This window comes from Ixodes scapularis, unplaced genomic scaffold (genome assembly GCF_016920785.2).
Source record: "Ixodes scapularis isolate PalLabHiFi unplaced genomic scaffold, ASM1692078v2 PGA_scaffold8__174_contigs__length_109621045, whole genome shotgun sequence".
Taxonomy (NCBI): domain Eukaryota; kingdom Metazoa; phylum Arthropoda; class Arachnida; order Ixodida; family Ixodidae; genus Ixodes; species Ixodes scapularis.
In genome coordinates this window covers 28,990,194-29,012,431 of record NW_024609883.1, presented here as the reverse complement: position 1 = coordinate 29,012,431, position 22,238 = coordinate 28,990,194, and the positions used below count along the sequence as shown (strand labels likewise).

At 47.0% G+C, this 22,238-nt stretch overlaps 1 protein-coding gene across 1 annotated transcript in view; it reads left to right on the top strand.

The window, feature by feature from the left end:
- LOC8037503 (probable transmembrane reductase CYB561D1) overlaps positions 1 to 22,238 on the top strand; it is a 93,264-nt gene that overhangs the window by 30,091 nt on the left and 40,935 nt on the right. Inside the window, exons 2-3 of the mRNA XM_042286780.1 lie at positions 15,217 to 15,254; positions 16,686 to 16,796. Coding sequence (XP_042142714.1) covers positions 15,217 to 15,254; positions 16,686 to 16,796 — 149 coding nt within the window. The remainder of the gene's footprint in view (positions 1 to 15,216; positions 15,255 to 16,685; positions 16,797 to 22,238) is intronic.

Here is a 22,238-nt window from a genome sequence, read left to right as displayed (position 1 = left end):
ATGGCGAAAGCCAATGACCAGGAGTTTTGTACGTCGTACTTTGAGGAGCTTGTGGGCCCTACACGGGCTCGCTATGAGGCGAAGATTAGTATGTGCGACGGCGTCGATCCCTTCACACTACGCGTGGGAACGAATACGACGTCAGATGCGGACTTGCTTCCAGCCACTACACACGTGGACATTATTAACTATCTGGTCTTATCGACAAGCTACATCTTCCTGCTACAGATGAAGGCCTACAAATCCTTAGAGGCCCACAATTACTTCACAAGCGGATGGGTGAAGAGCCTCACGGCGATGCGGCTACCATCCAAGCGGATCGTCGTTCTGAGCGAGGCAAGTTGATCGTCGTTCCTTAATCTGCCTGCGTATGTGCGTCTGTGTTTATTTTTTCGCGGCAAATTATAATATTTTGTTCCTGAGCTGTAAAAGTTTGTCGCTAAAGGGTGAACCGCATGTTAGCGAGTGACGAGGCGAGCGTAGGTGACAGGAACGAGGGTGAGCGACGGAGAGTTCTCACGGTCGCTCGTCGCGTCGCTTGGTTCTGGGATTTCTAGAAAACTTAGCGCTCCTCGCCTTGGTCGCGTGCTCCCATCGCTTTCATGCGGTTTGCCTCGTCGCGCGAGTGACCTACCGACAGCGAAGCGGGTCGCTTCGCTTGTCTCGTCGCTCGCTAAATCGCTTACATGCAGTTCAGCCTTAACTAACCGCCCGGTCCCCACGAGTTGACGAGATCCATTTGCTATTGCAAATGTGGTCAGATCTGAGTGGCACTCCCGCTTGAGAGCAAAAGACCGAGCGATGCGACGGACGACAGTGAGAAATCTCCGTCGCTCGTCTCGTCCCTCGCTAAATCGCTTGCATTCAGTTCAGCCTTTAATTGCAGGAAATGTAATTGTGAACACAAACTGGCAAGTTCGCAGTAAAGACTTAAACAAAATGTAAATTCAGTATATAAAAGTAATACATGTGTATCGAGTTTTTAATCTGTCACTTCATTTTTAGGTCAACCACTCCCAACGGCTGCGAGAGGCACCACTGAAAGCCTGGTTGCTGGCCGACGCCGACGGAAGCGTCATCACAGCGCACTGCACCTGCACCTGCTCGCACATTGGAGCAACACTGTTCGCTGTCGAGACAGCAGTGCGTCTCAGGAATTCAAGAACGTGCACGGAGAAGGAGAACGTCTGGCTTCCTGCACACAGCCCTGGGACGCAGTACAAAAGGCTTCGGGACATTGACTTCTCATCTTCTAAAAGAAAAAAAAAACAAATGGATGGGATTCACCAGAGGCTGAATGCTGAAGTCGTGCCACCATTGCACCCAGTTGTGATACCTGCTCCTACAGAGGAAGAGCGTAGAATGTTCCATTCCAGACTTTCGGATGCTGGAGCTGTACCTGCACTCTTCATGGTCCACCCGCAGTACAGTGGCAGGTTCGAGCCACCTTGCAGGAGAGAACCAAGCCTTCTTCGCAACTTGTTATGTGCTGAACCACGATCGGAGGACTTGCCAGCTCTTGTTTCCCGTGCCGACAAGGTGCTGGCCGAACTTGTTGTCAGTGAAGAAATGGTAACAAATGTAGAAAAGAGCACACGGGCACAGTCTAAATGTGCAAAGTGGTATTCATATCGTGCAGGTAGGATTACTGCATCAGTAATGAAAAGTGTCTGCTCAACTAGTGTGACCCAGCTCTCAATAAGCCTTTTGAAAAAGATCTGCTACCCTGAACAGAATACCTTCACGAGTGTAGCTACAGCATGGGCTGTCGAGCACGAGGATGATGCAGTCGCCAGCTATGTCGGCGTTATGTTAGAAAATCACACCGACTTCACTCATCGCAAAACAGGGGTTTATTTGAGCACGCAACACCCCTACATCGCTGCCAGCCCTGATAGTCTTGTTTGCTGCACATGCTGCGGCAAGGGTGTTGTTGAAGTTAAATGTCCCCATTCCTTAGCCATCAACACGATACAGCAGGCAGTAAATGACTCGGACTTCTGCCTAGAGGATGTTGACGGCAACCTGCGCCTAAAAAGGAAGCACCCGTTTTTCTATCCGGTGCAGACACAGATGGCTGTGTGTGGCGTTACTTACGCGGATTTTGTTGTGTGGAGTCCAATGTCAAAGCCGCACATTGAAAGAGTGCTGAAGGATGAAGCATTTTTTGACAGTGTCATTCCAACCGCGATTGACTTTTTCAGACGTGCAATCTTGCCTGAATTGTTTTCTCAGTATTTCACAAAAAAATGTACTCCGAAATTGAAAGCGAGCGGGAACAGCTTTTGCTACTGTCAGGGACCCGAGGTGGGAAAGATGCTTGCGTGCGATGGCCAACACTGCAAATACGGTTGGTTCCATTACAGTTGCCTAGACATAAAGCGTGCTCCAAAACAAAGCAAGTGGTTTTGTGAAGATTGCATTACTGCAAACAGTAGTCAACAGTGAATTTCATACTCTGAAGAGTGAACAGCAGCCCCTGTACATTTATTGGAGGACGTTCGGTGAAGTGCCACACTTGAAGGCCTGAGTGCCCTCTCGTTAATAAAATATTACAGTATTCACATCCATAACAACATTGTTTCCTTTCAAAACATAGAATCACCAATTTTAATGTGTCAGATGAAAGCATTTACAAAATGAATGCTCCATTGTCCCATAGCAAAACCAGATGAACAAAAAAAAAATGCACAAACTTCCGAACTCTTGCTTGGACACGAACAAACAACCCTGTATCAGCAACAGATCAACAGTATGCAAATTGAATGTGAGTGTTTCTGACCGAGAAAGAGTGACAGAATGCTTACCCAAGCCATTACTCAGTTTCGTCTTTTTTCTATGTCAGCAAGCTGCTATCATTTGATGTACAGATGAAAGATACCAACTTGCAAGAAAACCTTCATGTGGGTATTTTGGGGTTTTCAGGAACCACAGAGGGACAGAGGTTTGTAAGGGCGCAACAGACTGTCACAATGTTATCGAGAGGCGTAAACGGGTCTCCTGGTCTACAAGTGACGAAGTCAATTGGCTGAACAGCTTTCACGATGATGTACTTGTTGCGTACTAAGCCAATAACCCTTTCAACATGAATTCGAACGTTCGCAAGTTTTCGAGTACTTTCAATTTCTAGGGCCGACAGTTGCTTTTTGCCTTTAGTGAAGGCAGGAACATGCAGCTTTGCACAGTACAGGCTCAGATTATCGGCAATATCAAATCCCCTGTCGGCGAGAACCACATCCCCTTGGAATAGGAGGTCGAGAAGGCCACAGTTTTCTGTTATGTGTTTATCACTCGTTCTTCCGCCCCAGCCTTCCGATATGTATGTGATAACACCTTGAGGAGATATTCCAATTAAAAATTTCCCCGTGTTACTGTTCTTGTACTGGGACCATGTCTCGCTTCTTGGAAGTAAAGAGGATGGTCGCTCTATTTTTATCTCAAAGCAGTCAATTATGACTGCCACCTTTGGCCCGAAGGAGTCAAAGAATGCCTGTGGCATTGTGCTCTGTATGTCTCTCCTAGACGGCCACACAATTTGGGACTTCAGTCTCCAGAATGCTGCGTGCAGCCACTTTTCGAAGATTCTGCTTACCGTTGAATCTGAAACTCCAAACCTGTAAGCAAGATCTTGCACAGGGAAGTTCCATTTGAGCTTCAATAAAAACACAAGGAATTCCTGGAATTTCTCCAAGCCATTTTGTGCAGTGTGTTTCACGACAGACTCTATGAACTGAAAGACTGCAAATAGAACTGAAAAGCTACCAAGCCCTGTATAAAAAAGAACTTTTGCGTCATCTTCACGAAGCGACGCCTCCGTCACTTCCAGCTGTTGCTTTTGCTTCGTAAGTGTGCGGAGCTCCGAAGCAAGTCTTCGGTTGTCCATGTCAACTGCTCGGAGGTCCTCTTCTGTCAGGTCCGTTTGCATGGCAGCTTCTGCCACAAAAAGGTAAAACAAAAACAAAAAATCCACAAAAAATCCAGTAATTTAGTGCATCAAATTATGTGCGAAAGGAATGTCATTAAACTAATCATAAATGGTAAAATTATGGCACAAACCTCTGTTCGAGGCTGCTGAATCCACGGAACAGCTTGGAGGGGGAGAACCTCGATCAGGCTCGGGGTCCATGCTGCGGTCTAGAGGCGATGCAGCTTGAAGAGACTGGCAGGGAGGTGTACTCGCCTCTGACTGGACCGCCTTCTTCTGGCGTTTTTTCGAACGCTGGTACCGAGCCGTTATCTCACCCAAAGGCTGCTCGCCGCGTTCGTAACCAAGGTGCTGGGTCGGCGCCCAATCAGGATTAGCATCGTCCATGAGACTCGATGGTTTGCCTGAGAGTGAAGGGACGTGTCTGAACTCTCGGCGACGAACGACGAGATTTGCCGTCGCGTCGCTCGTTTCTAGATTTCCAGAAAACATCGCCCATCGCTGCTGCTCATCGCGACGTGCGTCGCTTGCATGGCTACGACGAGCCGAGCGACAGCGGGTCCTGTCGCGTCGCTCACATGTGATTCACTGATCCCAGCATCTGAACTAAACTCGACGTGTCCGCAGCCAACATCACAGAATTACGGAAACGCGGCTACAGAGATAAAAACAAATACAAAAGCAGTGGTTGCAACTTGCTCGGTCAACTGTAAGGAGTTTCGATCGTCAAGCATTGGAACGTCGCGGCGTAAACATTGCCTCGGCTGCTGCGCTCAAAGACCGAGCACGATCGTAAGCTTGCGTCAGACCCCATTGAGTGGACTCACGTGTTCTTTACCTTTAATAAAGTGACGACCGCAGACACGAACATTGTTGAGGTTCCCCAGATCCTTTCGGTTGATGCGAGTGAGCCAGAGGCTCCGGCGCTTCTCGGAGAGCTGCTTTGTCCGCTCACACTGCCACGTGATTACTTTTGGCAAACAGTGCAGCCCTATTCCTGGTTCCGAGTTAGTGCTCTGTGCGGAAGACTTACTCCCGCTTCGGCAACCGAACATCCCGCATATCGGCATGACTGCACCGCACGATCGCAAGAAGCGCAACGAAAGTCAATCAGCTGCGTCGCTCACACACGGCAGACACCTGGCTGAAACCGGAACTGAAACTTTTTGATACCTGGCAATGGCTCTGGCGTATTCCAGAAGCCCCGGCTATGACGTCCGTGAAAACTATGTATACCGGCGATGACTTCGCGCTTTTTCCGCCGGCGTCCAATCAGCGCGCTCCGCGAACTTTCGGCTCCAACTTTGTGTTCGACGAGTTTAGGGCCTCTGGTATAAACTTAGAACCCTGAAATGTAAGACCAACTCCGTCATCTCGACAAGCAACATTCGCGACGCGAAAAATGAGAGATCAAGATAATGTAACCTTCTGTAGACCTGGGGGGAAATAACATCGGGAATTCCCTCTCCCTGTAGGATAAACTAGCGTCTTCGAAAGAAAAAAAAGTTAAAAACAATCAGCATTATTAAAATGACTCGAGTTTTCAAGCATTTTTACCGTTATTTGTAGAGACAATGACTAAGCTCGATTTTTCATTGTCATAGAACATCGCGCGCGTTGTAATCACGCAATGTCGTTCGTGAATCCAACCGTTCATATGGAGTGAAGGCCGAATCAGACACTTGAGTTTGAGTGCGTTTGACTGCGTTGCGTCGAAAACCGAAAGCGAGTCACCGGCCCATCTGTGCTTCGTATGAAGCGTGGAATCCAATTCAAGGAATCATTTTGGCACGCGGTATAAGCAGCAGGGATGTCCTGGTGTCTCGCAGCCGCAACGCAGTCGAACGCAACAGTCTGAACCAGGCTTAATGGGCTAGTTGGTTTCGCACTGTGACGGAAGGGAGTGCCCACACGCAACGAACAAGTATAGAAGAAAGGAACGGTGCTCGGTCCGTTTGTTTCTTCTCATTGTCGGTTGTTTTTTGGCGCTGCTATCCTTTCGAGTTATATTGGCTAGAAAAGCCAGAGTTTGTGCACATCCGAAACTGTACGGTGGGTCTTCCGGTACGCACCGCTCATGCATGAGAGTTCTGTGGTAGCACATGTGCACTTTGTACCGGAGGACCAATGGTACCGTATCGGACGTGCAAGAACGGTTCCCTAAAACTCCCTAGTAATATCGGTTTGAGTCTCTGGTGCAGAGATGCGGCTTGGGAGATGTGTGAAAGGCGCTGAAGCGCTGCCTCTCGTACGGTCCCAGTCCTGCCCCCTTTGGTGTTGTAGTGCCGCTGCGGCCCTCCTTATAGTCTGCCCAGCGCGGCACGCTTGCCGTTCCCGCTTCTCGAACGAGAATCTCGCGCGGTCTGGTGCAGAAAAATAATTTACGCATAAATAAATATACAATATAAAATTTTAAAAAGAGTGCCGCTGCTACCTTCTTTTTTTTTTTTTTTTTTGTATTTTGTCGACGCGCGTTACAACCTTCCAGAACTCCGAAGCGACGGTAGCGAAGGGAAGGGAAGGCACGGTGAGGCGAGAGAGAGAGAAAGGATGGCGCGTCTCGCGATCCATGGCCTGGTTGTGCGGAGGATGAAGGCGATGGGAGGGAGTCGTAGCGCGCGGAGGTGCTATCACTTTCCCAGCGATCACGTGTGCCACGAACGCCGTCGGACTTCATTGGGACGGACACGCTGTTTACAAACGAACCCGCGTTTGCCCACACCAGGTGTGGGCACTGCGCGCGCACAGAAACCGAATTTGGGTGAAGTGACGCCTCTGCGCATGCGCAGTGCCGCCGACAGCGCCACCGCAGCTGCGTGACGTCAGGGCCGCGTGTTGGGGCCCTAATCTGGACACTTGGCGAAAAAGTCGGCGAGAGATCTGGCGGCTGTGATTGGCCGACGCCGCACTTGGCCTTGGCCCCGGCCAATCATAGCCGTCAGATTTCTCGCCGTCTTTCTCGCCAAGTGTCCAGGTTAGGGCCCTTGGTCTTGTATCACCGGAGAAGGCGCGAAAGAGTGCAAGTCGCGGTTTTCCCTCTGGCTTCGTCGTGAACCGCCGACACGAACTAAATTTAAAGCCTCGCGTGTGGACGGCCGAGAGCTTCCGGGGGAATACGGGGAAAAAAGGGGGGAGGCGGACCCGAGCACGTCGGGTTGTTTTGGCAGACAGCGCTTCGTCGGTGTCGCGCCGTCGGCTGTCCCGGAGAAGCCTTTCTGGAATTCGGTGACCGATCTTCTGGCGCCAACTGTCGCGGAGCTCACAAATAGCCGGCGAAAACAGAGCGATGAGCTGTCTTTTGAGGGCACTCGAGCAGCGAGACTTTGTTGTTGAGCGCTGGCGGGCTGACTCGGGGTCTTGGCGGCCGCCTGGGCACCCGCAGTGGTTTCAGAGGCTGAATATACATGCTATGGTCATTCCGTGCTTACGAAATGCAGGGCGTGCTGGGTCGTCGGCATCTTATTATCGCTTCTCAGCAGACAGCGGTTTTCGCAGCTAGAAACTCCCAAGAACCAATCGCGAAGCATTGAGCGGGAACACTATAAGATTATGAGCCACGTCCTACGTTCGTTAGCTCTCGGTAAGATATTTCCCTTTTGTCCCCGGGGAGATCGATGTTCGTGCGTGGCCACGGTGGCCATCTTGAGTATGCGCATGTATACGTCAGCGTTTGTTTTTAGTAGGGGTGGGCGAATATTCAAAATTTTGAATACGAATAGAATATTATATCTTTAATATTCGTATTCGATTCGCGAACTAAGTCTTTTGTATTTTTCGAATATTTGTCGTAACACGAATATTCGAAATTAATCGAATATTCGAGAACGTATTCGAAAGCGTAAGTTTTGCTTTCGGCTTCGGTTTGGGTAAGTAAGGCTCATTGACAGCGACATAGCTGCATGGCGGCTTCAACTTGATTTACAGCCTTACAGCATTGTGGAAGACCGCGGCTTCAAAGAACTGACAGAATCCGTTCCCAACTATCGCCTACCATCCCGCTCTACACTCTCGCGCGTGTTTGTGCCACAGATGTATGACGACACACGAAATAAGGTGAAAGCAGAGCTCCACAGTGCCTTTGAAGGCGGCCCTACCGCTGTTTCCTTCACAAGTGACATGTGGACATCACGCGCTAAGGGAAGTTATGTGAGCTTGACTTGCCATCTTCTCACTCCAAAATTCATGATGAAGCAGTTCACATTGAACACTCGACATATGGCTGCCAGTCACAGTGCTGTGAACATTTCAACTATGCTGGACGAAATGTGCCATGACTGGGAGATATCCGAAGAATTTGCGAAGTTTATCGTATAACGTATAGCGGGCGCAGCTGTGCTGCAGTAAGGAGGCTTCTATGGACTGAAAGAGCGTGCTTCGTGCGTGTACGCTTCAATTGGCGATTAATGACGCGGGAACCCGTTCGCCGGCCATTTCTCGCCTGTGCAAGAAAGGGTGGCATATTGTGGGACATTACAAGCACAATTCATCAGCTCAGAAAAGGTTTGAGGAGTGCCAAAAGAAGATGGGAAAGGACACACACGTCTGGTGCAAGACGTGGAGACGAGATGAAATAGCCAGCAACTAATGTTATCTCTACCTCTAGAACTCAGAGAAGCAGTCACTGTGGAGCTTGCTACCTAGGACTGCGACATTAATGGACTTGGTTCATCAGAGTGGAAAGATGCTTCTGAATATGTACAAGCATTGAATCCATTGTTTGATGCCACTATTATTGCCAGTGCTGAGAAGTATCCGTCTTTGCCCTCCCAAGTTCCTATGCTTTTTGGTATGCTCCACTGTCTAGGTAACTGTGCTGGGGCATCCGATTATCCCGCAGAACTGATAAGATCCATCAATTCAAGGTTCACTCTGTATAATGAGGACAAGGAAGCATGCCTTGCTATGTTCATGAACCCACGTGTCAGGTCCACTATTTTTAAAGCCGAAAAGAATAAAATTATTATGGCTAAAAGGTCTGGTGCTGCAAGAGCTATAGCCTCATGTTATGCTACTGAAGAAACCCAGCCGGAAGCTGCCATCCAGTCAAATGAGCAAGGCTCAACGCCGTCAGCAATGTTTGGCAAGCATTTGACCACTTAGTCAAAAGTGCAATGGAAAACAAAGTGGTTTCAGCTTCAGAGTGGGAAGTTGTAGCGCATTCTTAGGAGGCACTGCTAAAGAGGTAGAGTGATCCATGTGAGTGGTGGCGAACTGTCGGGTGCTTAAGATATCCAAGTCTGGCGAAGCTTTGCATAAAATACCTGACAATACCTGCTACTTCACTGCCAAATGGGAGAGATTTTTTTTTTTTTTTTTTTTTTTGTGGTTCGAGATGTAGTTTCCGCTCGAAGGGAGCGACTCCTACCTGACCATGTGCAGCAGTTGGTTTTTCTGCATGACAACTTGTGATCTTTCCACCAACTAGAATTTTCGTTTTTGTGCATTTATTCTTGTTAACACCAGTGAGGCACTGGTGTTAACGTGAATAAAAACACAAAAACGAAAATTTTAGTTTTAGGGAAGACCACAAGTTCTCATGCATAAAAATCAACTGTAATTCTCCAATTCAAAATTAAAAAAAAAACAATAAGAAAATAAAAGAAAAATCAACTGTAGTTTCGACATGTAAAAATAAAAATGATCTGAATAAATGCACTTGCCTTCTACTATTCGATTCGATATTCGAAGCTAACTATTCGTATTCGATTCGCATTCGAAGATATTATTCGCACACCCCTAGTTTTTAGTCTTTAAGATGCTGATGACCTGAACCAATCTGTTGCTTGACTTTGGACACATCAAAGTTAAAAGCGATATTTAGAGTATAAAACGAGATAAAGCGTCTAAAAACATTGTGTTATAAGGTTTCCTACTTTGTTATGGTATTCACCCCCTTTTTTTGTTTGGGGACAAACTCAGTGGCGCCATCTATTAAGTAGCCCCGGCACACGTCCGGGTCACATGCATTTTCTCATTTTGTACTCATCATTTTTTTGTGTTATCGTAAGAGTGAATTAAGTCTGACGATGTTATATTTGGCCATATCCGTAAGATAGCGTGTATATTTGATTTCGCAAATACTGCGTAACCCGCCGTTTACTTGAGAACCGGAAGTTGTTGGGGGCTATTTGCACACTGGCGCCACGGCGTTTCAACTCACGTGACAAAGAGCGAAGAATCAAGGGATAGACTGTGCTGCTTATTTTGATGCCATCGAGAAAAATGGCACACTCACCTCACCAGGCAGTGGGGTGTACTCGAGTGTACGCTCAAAGGACACCATCGCTTGAAGGTATGAGAGAGCGTGATGGACAGCGCCATCATGCTAATTAGAATCTGAATGTAATCTCAAGTGTGGACAATATTCATTATTTCATACAGAAAGGTCTCCGTCAAAGTAGGGTAACATTGTATTTTGTCAGGTACCGCCAAAAGAAAGTGCTATAAACCTTAACTCTACACCGCCCTGCCCCCCCCCCCCCCCCCCTAAAAAAAAAACCTGGGTAAAGCGCTACAAAGCTACACAGCGTCACTAATAATGTTATGCACCTTTTGGGTGTGTTATTTAGACAAAATATATTTTTAGTGTTTTTACCTTTTGTAGAGACACCTAGAAAATAAAACGTGCAAAGTAAGGACCACGATATGCAGTTTAGCATATCTTAGTACAAATTCTTTTTAATATCCGGGTTATGTGTTCGTAAGCATCATGAAATACACCAAGGTATAGTAATGAAATGTGAAGTTCAAATTTTCTGTGTTTTGTAAGTCCTGACGATTTTTATATCCTCATGGTGTGATGCCACTTGAAGGTGGTTTCCTTAGGCAGGTTTGAAATAGGTTACGTTAGGGTTAGGGGACCCCTAATCGCACCTGAGCGCGTGTGCTACCATCCGTGCACATATGGTTCCACACACGCTCGGATGCTCATCTCAGAGAAGCTTTCACGTTCTTGCTTTCTGTCGTGCCGTCTATGAGTGACAGCATTAAGCGCAGTCTTTCTACCGTTTTCCGGTAGGTTAGAGCCGCCATTCCTGACCTTCTCTCGTTCTACCTCTACTAAATGAGCTACGCCTCGGCGTATCAACACTTCGGCCATCTTGTCTGAAGCTCTGAAATTGCAGGGAATACTTTTTCCTCCTTCAGAGCAAAACGAGATCGCCCCAGTCTCCTCACATCGCATATAACGAGCACAGGCAGTCTCATTTTTGAATCGCAACTATCGCCAAGGACATTCGCCTTGCCCGGAGGACCAAATGGCGGCGCCCGCTACACCATCGGAGAATGGAGCGCCGAATCCTATACTCTAAGCTTATTTGGTGGTTCTAGTTGTACGGAGATGGGGAGCCATTGAAGCGTCCGTTGAGGAACCACTCAGAAAATTGCGTTCAAGACAAGGTCACTGCGACGCCTGGCAAGGCTCTGACCTCTCCTGTTACCATACTGGTAGGTATGAAGTATAAGAAAAAAAAGAAAAAGAAGGTTAGCTATTACAGCGCTCATGCACAGCTGCCTACAAACGTCAATGGATCAGCGTCCGAAATCCTAGCCGCTGCCGATAAAAATTGGAAATAATCTCAAACGCAGGCTCTTTGCGAAGAGAGGGGCTGCGCATAAAACAATATTTTTTTCTTTTTACAACACTCTTGGCGTCGGTGTTGTTCTTGGAGCCTCGTGACTTTGCATTTCTGACGTTCCTGCACATAAGATATGGGCAAAGGTTCCTAAATAAACGGAGTCGTGCAAAACCCGCAGCCCCCCCCCCCCTTTTTTTTTACTCTGTCATGATGTCAGCATTAGCAAACGTTGCGGCACCCGTGGAACAGAGCCAGATACTTGTCTATATAAACCCAACAACGCATTATATTTTGCGCCCAAACGGCTAATAGCACTCTGCTAAGAAATACTGCCATCCACCTTTAGCGACGTTGCAGTACTGCAGGCATGCTACGTGGGACTTATGTTTTTTTTTTTTTTATTTCAAACAGATATTTGGTACGGGTGACTTTACGCATTCAGCGAATCTGTCAGCTAATCAGCATTAAATTAAACGCTTCAAATGCACTCGTAAACGTGCGTTTATAAAACAAACGTAGCAAACTAATTAACATTGAATGTGTGACGTAATGGCGCAGCATAGTATGTGAATGAAACAAATGTCACGCTTCAATTTCGGATGGGATATCATCCAAATCCAGCTCTTTCAAGTTATGCGGAACTTTTTTTATTTTTTTTTATTTCCACACGGACGGAAAAGAAGGGCGCCTACACCAGACGGGTACGTGCGTGATAACCGCATGACGTCGCCCGTGTTGGAAGGCGGCCGAAGTAGGATTCTAAAACTCGTTTGGTAGCTTTTTAACATTCGGTTTAGGTTTCCAGGCGCACGGATAATCATAGCTGTCTAGTGTCTTTATCTTAAAATATTCGGTGGGTTGTTAGAAGAAAACAAAATGAAGATAAATTTAATACTTTAATAGTTCAATAGATGTTTATTGCACTACTGACTGGTCTAGTCAGTAGTGCATCCAGGCCCACGTCACCCAACTGGAGGCTCTATAACGATGATGAAGGGATGGCGATGATGATGATGATGGGATGGTGAAGAGGAAGAGCGTTATGCCTAGCAGCGGTCTACGCGACGGCGGTCTTCGCGGAGCTGCCATGGGTTGCCGATGTCTAGCAGGCCGGTCTCGAGCGGCTAGCGAGGGCTACCTGCGTGCCCAGCGTGCAGACGTGTCGTCCGAATATTCGGCGACGCAAGGAGTCCAGCACATACGTGGTGAAGCTCCAGGGGCCCTACGTTGCGCTTTTTGGACTCCCACGGCGACTAGGGAGAAGGAAGTGACGTCAACGACACAGCAAACGCAGATTGGGTGTTGATTTTTTTTTTCTTCTGTCAACATCCAATCTGTGTTTGCTGTATCGTTGACGTCACTTCCTTCTCCCTAGTCACCGTGGGAGTCCAAAAAAGCGCAACATAGGGCCCCAGGGGTTGGCGCCGGTGTTGGCCGGGCGGTGGCCTTCGCGGAAGCGGGCTTTGAAGTCTTCCAGCTTGCGGTACAGCTTGTAACCAAGCAGCGCGAGCACCCTGTCAATCAGAGACATGGTGTGTGGCACTGGGCCGGCTGGCTCTCTGGCGATGGAAAACACAAGTCGTACGCCCAGCTGGCTTCCTCTTCCTCCTCAAAAAGAACGGTTCAGCTTCAGTAAACTGAAGCTAGACCGTTCTGGAACCGGTTACCGTTCATTTCTTTGTAACGGTTGCCATTACCGCTCTCTGACGATGCATATATGGAAAAAGCACGTCCTACGCCCCCCAGCTCGCTTCATATTCCTTCTCAGAAAACAGCTTTCCAGCTTCAGTAAACTAAAGCTGGACCGTTCTCGAACCGGTTACCGTTCATTTCATTTTTACGGTTCCATCGCGTCCAGCTTTAAGATGGCGGCAATAATTCCGGTTAGATTTCCCTCCGGTTCTAGTACAAGTGACGGTTCAGTCTAGTTTTCGTTTCAGTTCGATTTTCGTTTAACACTTTGATCCAGAGATTCTTCAGCGGCTTTAAAATGGTGCTGGTGTATTTTCGTGTGTGTATGTGTGCGTGCGTACGGTGGGCGTGTTGGCTTGTGTGTGTACGTGCGTGAGTGCCTGTGTGCGTGTCTGCATGTGTGCGTCCTCCTGTGCAAGGCAATAAAAGAGCTAGTTTTTCCGCTACTGTGTTTTGATTTGATCGATTGATTTTATTATTTTAACAGCTCCGGTTAACGTCCAGGATGGCGGCGACAATATCAGTTCACTTCAGTTCTGCTTCAGATAAAATAATGGTTCTCATCCGGTTTTTGGTTCGATTGACTTTCGGGTCGACACTGAGATAATGAGGTTTTTCAGCAGCCTCACAAAGGTGCTTGTATCTGGGGGTCGTTAGTTGTGAAAAAGGAGTTGGTTTTACTGATGCCTCCACGACTTAGCTTGTCTGGAGCATCAGACGGTAAATCCCTCAAGGTGTGATCAGAGAGGAGAGGGGAAGAGAGGGTAAAAATAAAGGAAAAAAAAGTGAGAACAGTTAGAAGCACAGGAGATTCTTAGTGTTTTTTAAATAATTTTATTTGAAATATGCTCTATAGCCAGCTGGCATCAGCCAGGCGGCGCCAACACAGTGAGAGCTCACGGTTAAGCCGGGAACACATTTGCGAAAAAAAGCCGAATTTTGTGCGAAAACCGCACACGAAAGTCGCACGGCAGCTAGGCTCCTCCCCTTTTCCGAAAATCGGAAGCGGTTTGACAGATCTGCAGCGCCAGATATTTTCGCACGGCGCCTCCGAATTCGGGGCGTAGGAGCTCGGTGAGCGAAAGCCCGGAACAGGACGGAACGAAACGATACGATCGGCTCGCAACATGGCGGCTCACGCAGCTTCGGAAGCAGCGCAGGCAAGATCGTATGCCATCCCTGCGTTCTCATCTCAACCTTCGGAGGAAACCATTTCAGTCTCTGTCTCAAAGGGTGGTGGTACAAAGGCTCGCGTGGCATTCAATGAGGTTTTAATAGCTGATGTGTTTAAGAGGTGCGAAATATGGGACGCCAGTTCGCCAGACTACCGCACAGCCTCCTGAAGTCGGAGCACAAAAACCGCAGTGCATTGCGATTCCCGCGCCGCGCATTCCACCGCATGTGGCTCGTCTTCCGAAAATCGCAAGCTACGATTTTCGCAGCCTCCGATTTCTCTCCGATTTTCGGTTCGTTTTTTCGCAAATGTGTTCCCGGCTTTATACTCTGTTTCGTTGTAACTTGGCAAAGGGTGAACGATAAGCCCTACGCTGCGTGCCGACGGCTTCGATATATGCGCTACGTTTATGAGCGAAACGCACACATATTGGACCATGACGCAGCGAAAAGCTTGATACTTCTTCGCAGTAAAAACGCACTCAGGTTATATGTAGTGACGTTCAGATTGGCCAGCCAGGCCCATAGCTTCCGCCGTACTGGAATGTTATGCGATCATCACGGCTTTCTGGGTACCCTGTGTTTCTTGATTCAGACAATAGGCCTAAGCAATGCCACCAGAGTAATAGCTCACGTTTGAACAATGCAGCTGACACTCCCAAGCATACCCACTATTTTTTGCTTCAGTCGCTAGATAGCGCCAAACCAAACAGCATTGCAGGTTGCCTATACACGTTTTTACAAAACTTCACGGATGTTTTCTATTCGAGTGAGAATGAGAGATATTTAGATAATTTTCTTCCACAGGGGATTTAAAGCCCATCTTTTTGTTTTTTTCACTTCTTCCAGGATGGTTCTCGTGGCATCCCACCCTCATGACGTTAGCGGTGAGTATTCTTTGGCCGTACCAGGAGGGAATTACCCAACCGCCACACTCCATCAGATGGGAGACAAAGTGCCAATGGTATCGTCACGCCGATCTCATTTCTCGGAATATTGGCCAATTGATATTCTGCAGGCGCCATTTTAGTAGTCCATGGTCACGGAACGGTACTTTGTTTTATTTGCGAGGGACAGGCACAGGCGTCATGATAAATGCGTCGGAAACAGCATCCCGAGAGTGAGAAGGGTAGAGTGAGAACAAAATATTCAGACCCCAAAGGCAATCTCTCGCCCCTTTTCAACGCGCTCGAAATTAGAGCTGCCATTACGGACTTCACGTCTCGCACGTGCACCCGTCCAAAGATTTAATTTCTCCACTTGGAATGTCACCTCTTCCGGTTTCAGGGGTTCAATCTCGTCTCGAGGAATTTGTAGACATTTAGCGAAGGGTTCTTCAAAATGTACATCGATGAGGCATCGGGTAGCCGTGTGGACAGCGTTGCTCATAGAATGAGCCGCAAAGTATAGGATACTATTGTAGAGCAGTGATCTGGATGCCTGACTGTAGGGGCACGTGCCGAGCCACTCAAACTGGCAAGGGCGAAATCGCATAAAGCCCGCGATGGCGCGGAGGACAGCGTGTTGCGTCTAAGTATATCAGTGACACCAGTGAGGCGACCAAAATACGAAGAAACCCGTTCCTGGGTTTGGAAGCATTCCGGCCCGAGCGAACGAAAATGCAGCCTCCTCCTATGGAAACAAAGTTGGAAGACGCAAAATCAGCATGTCTCGAGGTGCGGTACGTTAGTTTTTAGTTTTACCATGGTTCTACGATCGCTTACGCTAGTCAACCTCACTCCGGTTGACAAGCGTCACAATGACGTAACGTCATCCTATTAGATTACGCCACCCCCATTGGCTGCATGGAACGGTTGGTTACGTGACGTTAGCCCATCGAATGATTTCGCCCGACCACGCCAAGCGAATACACCATCGAAGACGCGGGTACCGACACCCCACGTGGCAACGCCCCGCTACAATGCACCCGTCAAATGTTCATTGTTTGTGGGACGTTGCTTTCGTGATGCTATCGTATGGTCTAATAGACCATACGATAGGCAATGTCCGAGGTTCTCCTTGCATGACGGTGGCATTGGCCATACAAAAACTCTCTCCAGACATGTTCGAAGCGTGCATATGTGCGAAGTAAACATGTTTAGCGTTCTGCAAACAACGCTGTCGTCGTGTCTACAGCGAACAGCCCCTTTTGTACGATGTATGATCACGTGTGAGTGCGACTATACGCTCGTCTCGTGGAAAGCTACTTAATGCATTCTGAGTTAATGAAGAAATGAATAAAAAATGCGACGCCCATCTATGGCCACGTTCATGCACTGTGAAAACGTTTGTGCTGCTCATCGCGTGGCACTCTGCAGTTTGGGCTGTTGACGCAACCTGCGGTGGCGCTGCTCATGTCCCGCCCCCTGCCCGTGCTCCGGGCCATTGGATCGCATCGTCGCCGAGTATTCCTGCACTGGGTTCTTCAGGTACGTCCCTCCGTTTCACTCAGAGTCGGACCGCAGCCGACGATGGAGCCAACAGAGTGGCGACAGTTGTGCTTCGTCACGCCGCTCCTTGCCTTTCTGGGTTTCCCATAAACAACTGAAGCAATCACACGCAAAAAAAAGAAAAAAAAGAAAAGAAAAACCGCAGGTTTGCTGCATTGTACGTGATCGGCTTAGTCGCTGATGGGAAATACACTCAGACGATAAAGCGCAGTGACGATGCGCTTTTGCCACGGCCCGATTGGCCCTATCGGATAGCATCGTTGGACTCGTGCCGTTTTATGGTCATAAAAGACCGGTAATTTGAGTACGACTCCAAAAATGTTGCGAGGCTCCGATGCTTAAAGTACAAGGTGCGAAGGCATCAAACCTTCGAGATGCTGGCTTTTTAATGCCAAAGCATTAACTGTTCTATGGAGCGAAGCCGGCGTTGTCTGTAACCGTCTGTAGCAGCGAAACGGCACATGAATTCCCATTGGCCAAAAGCACAGCAACGCAGATGCTTAGGTATACGGAAGCCGTCGTGAGGTCGGCGAGGTTCGCTGCTCCTGCGCAGTGGTGGAGCGTGATGTCACCGCCGGAGCGCCGCGTGCGAAAGGAAGGCGTGGCGCGCTGATTGCAGGAATGCGGTGCGTGTAGGAATGCGAAAGCATTCCTACACGTAAGCAGTCTTAAGCGTCTTTCGCATACACTATAGTTTTTCGTATTTTGCACTTGTTTGTGCTGTCCCTTGTATATATATATATATATAACTGGAGAAGAAAAAACCCTTAGTGAAAACAGCAACAGCGGACGATTTATTCTTCGACGTTTCGGCAGGAAGAACTTTTACAGATGAACGCGGGTGGTATTTATACAATGCTACCGTCGAGTCCAAATTTCGGCAGGGTGACGGTTGGAGCTTTTTGAGAGGGTGCGCAGGGTGACTTTGTGTCACCCTGCGCCCCCTCTCAAGAAGCTACAACCGTCATCCCACCGTCCTTGAAACTTGGCCCCGACCGTCAAGCTTCTTCACCCGGATAAGAACTGCCCTAGGCTTCTCTCTCACGAAAGCTCCAACCACCCACGTTTGAGTGGGCTAACAGGGAGGAAGTGGCCGAGTGGGCTAACGCGTCTCAGCTCGGAGCGTGGAGCGAAAGCTTCCGCTGGGAACCTCCTGGGTTCGATCCCCGCTGCCCCCGCCCGTTTTGATCTGAATGAGTTTCGTACCGGCACGCGTTCGTGTGATCACTACTGCGTGATGCACGTTAAAAATCCCAAGTTAGCGGTTGTACTGCACTGGCTAAATTTCTCATCTACAGCTAAGAGACCGATTACCCGTTGAGGCGCATCTCCATTAAGGCTGTATAAACATAAAGAGCAAACCATTTTTTTTTTGTAAAAGTTCATTTCTGACGAAGGCAGGACTCCGGCCGAAACGTCGAAGATTAAATCGTCCGTTGTTGCTGTTTTCACTAAGGGTTCTTTTCTTCTCAGTTATATACCCACGCCTTCGGCCTGCCGCCACCATGCCCGTTATATATATAGACAGAAACCCTGTTAACAAATGCTTCAGGCACCTTCCCATGAAAGAAAAAAGGACTGCACCAAAAGGAAAAATAAATTTGGGGGAACACACAGACAACCAAATGAAGATCAACTTTTCCCTTTTCCCCTGTCTTTTTATTTATTTTTTGCTTGTGAATGTGTTTGAAAGCTTTATAAGCAGGATCTTAGTCACTATTTATCAGCTGGGCTCGATACTCGGCGTCTTGTCGTCCTTCGTTCGCCCATTCCCGGGTTTTGAGTGTTCGTGTTCGGCCGTCACCAGCTCGTTTGTGCCCTAACTTTCTGTTCTCAAGATTCCTACAGTCGAGTTTCAGGTTCGACGCTAGCTCGCGACGTCCCTAATAAAAAGCGACGCACGAGCGGGCGACCCGCGCACGAACGACGTTCGCAGCGCCGGCGGACGACCGATGAAAGGAGGCAGGGGGCCCGCCAGGCTTCCGCCTGCCTTCCTCGGGACGCTGTGCACTCGAACCTTGGCCGAGATTGGCGGCCGACTCTGTCCTCGGCGCGAGCGACACTCCGGCCAGGAAACAAACAACGCGTCGCGGACGGACCGCGGAACGACGCGCCGACGCGTACTCGAAGGGGGGCGACGCCTGCGTATACACTTCGCCCCTGCCCACAGCGTGGGCCACGCGAACCGTAGCGAATTGGCTCCATCGGGTTGCTTGCGAGCTGACGGACCACTTCATTATTTAATAGTAATAATAATATTAATAATAATGACTGTATTTTTAATTGTTTACGACTGAGGACTTAAGAAAAAAAAAAAGAGAAAGGCTGTAGTGTACAGCTTGGCAAGCCTTAGGGCCCCTAGGATTGTCAACAAACAGCGAGGAAAATACGCAAAGAAGGAAAATAGCGTACAAACTAGAACAAACTAGCGTAAAAAAAAAAAGAGAAAAGAAAACGAAAATCCTACGCCTCAAAGAACGTGCAAGCGTCCTACAACAGAATCGCCTACAGTACTTCTGTGGTCTTTAGGTTCGGTAGTTTTTCATTTTGACTCAGCTAGCTTCCGGTCGAAAAAAAAAGTGTTAAAGTCCACGTTAATTGTATAAAAAAAAAAATAAAAAAATAAAGGAAACATCATTAGAAGTTGTGCTGCGAAAACTGTGACAGTAGGACAAATATATGTTGAATTTTTCGTACGGCCCCTGATGTTTTTCGCGTGAAGTCAATCAGCCAGCATGAACAGTGCACTAGCACGGGCTGCAAAGTGCCCGTCCCGAACCCCCGAGTTAGACACGAAAAATACAGCGGAGGGATGATATAAAAAGATGATATATATATAAAAAAAGAAGTAAAAGGAACAGCCGAAGTTTTGCATGATAGAAACAGGGAAAAACGAGCGTCTCCCCTATGTCGCACTTCTCGCCGCTGACCGTCGCCCGTCCAGTTTTAGCCACACTTACAGCCTCTCCGTTTTGTTTTTGATTTTGACTTTAATAATAATAATAATAATAATAATAATAATAATAATAATAATAATAATAATAATAATAATAATAATAATAATGTTTATTTACGCGGGTAGTTCACTTCATAGTGAGGCGGGTCTGTCAAAGCCAGACAAAAGGCTTGTTGGACAAGACCCTACAGTTTGTGATAAAAAAGCGTCCCCACACATGTAAGCTTCCAAGCTCAACATACATCACAATATAAACGATGATGGTCACACAAACACATGCACATACACAGCACAGTTAAAAACTTGCACTTTTAGATCGGAGCATTTGCTTCAGTTTGTTTAGTGAGTCCACAGTGTAAACATCGTCCGGTAGGCTATTAAATATATAGGGAACATAAAAACTCCGAATTCTTTTTCCGTAGTTTGTCACAACAAAAGGCATTTCATAGCGCTCGGTATGTCGAAGTGATCTAGATACGACATGAGGTACTCTGAAATTATCACACCAAAAGTGTTTCAATATAACGGTCTGAACCAATAAGGAGTGGAACAATGGCAAGCCCAAGACTGCTATGATCTCTTCTTCAGTTAACGATATGGAACCATAAACAATGCTTTTAAATATTCCTGTTAAGACTGAGTCTATTTTTTGACCCCATCGTCCTGGGCTGTGACCAAAAATAGTTATTCCGTAACGCAAAACACTGTATGCCAAAGCGTGAGCTCTTGTCTTTTTCGTTGAATAAGGTATTAAAGATCTGGTATTGTACAGTAAACAAGATACATTTCTCAGTCGTTTACAAAGTTTTGACAGATGAGAATTCCACGACAAATCACTTTCGAATTGAATTCCTAAATATTTAACTTGATCTACATAAGATATGGGACAACAGTTACAAGATGTACAAAGAGAGGTATGCATATATATAGGATGATTGGGCGTTAACATCTTAAGAGGATTACGAAAGCAGACAAGCTGAGTTTTAGATGCATTTATCGTAAGACAATTTGTCTTAAACCAGTCATTAAGTTGACTAGTGTCCTCTTGGAGTAATGCGATTGCTACAGGATAATCAAGATGTTTTGAAAGCAACACTGTGTCATCCGCATATTGAAACAATTTACATGTTGAAACTGAGTTAGACATATCGTTTACAAAAATGTTAAAAAGAAGAGGTGACAAAACAGAACCTTGAGGAACACCAGCCTTTAAGGTAACTCGGGAGCTTCGACTATTACCTATAGAAACTAGCTGTGTCCTCTCAGTTAAAAAGTTCCGGAGAAGAGAAAGAAATGGGCCGCGGAATCCAATGTTTTGCAATTTTGTTAGTAAAATATTGTGACTCACTGAATCGAACGCCTTTGCTATATCAATAAAAAGTGCGCAAGCAATCTGATGCCTCTCGAAGGCTAGATGTAATTCATCTGAAAAATCTTCCAAAAGTGGCTGTGTCCCACGTCCGTTGACAAACCCATATTGACTGGGCGACAGAATATTAAAGTGATCAAGAAAGGCCGTCATAGTTTGAAAAATATGTTTTTCTAAGATTTGGACAATACAGGGCAAAATGGAAATTGGTCGATAATTGTCAAGTTTTTTATGCTCTCCCCCCTTAAATACGGGCTTCACTAGCGCACTTTTCAAATCAACCGGGATCATTCCGGAGGAAATGAAACCATTTAACATATGAAGGAGCACAAGTTTTATAGAATCATAATTTCGGCGCAGATCATTTGCACTGATACCATCGATACCGGGCGCCTTGTCAGTTCTGAAACTAAAAAGCAAAGTGCGTAGATCATGTTCAGACATTTCGGGAAGGAATGCCGAGGAAACATTATAATCAAGAAAATCTGCCGTGAACATAGTATCATCCCGAGCTACTCCAGAAAATTTAGCAAAGAACATATTGAAATCCTCTACTAGTTTTGTCGTATTGTTACCAAACACTTTCTCGAGGGAGGCATCTATCGATCTCTTTACACCCGTGCCTCGTAATTGATTTATTAAACTCCAAGTCATTGAAATATTTGACCTTGCTTTAAAAAACTTATCTCGAAAGTATTTTCTTTTTGCTGATCGAATAAGCGCGGTTACACGGTTTCGCATACTACGGAATTCTTTTTTCAAGTTTGTATTGGTTGGAGATCGCCGACATCTAGCCCAAAGAACATCTTTACAGCGGATAGCTGACAAAATGTCACTCGTTAACCATTCTTGTTCGCTACGACGTCGCCTCAGGGTGATAACCTTTTTAGATTTGTCCTTGAAGTAGTCAAATATATCTCTAAACCTACAGTACACTTCATCAAAGTCTTGAATAGAGAGTAAACTATTCCAATCATAGGTTTTAACCAAATTATCAAATCTAATTTTATCAGTTATTTCCAGTGTTTTTGTTATCGGTATTGTTGATTTCATCGTGAGTTGGGATGCAAGTTGACACGCCACAAAGTAGTGGTCG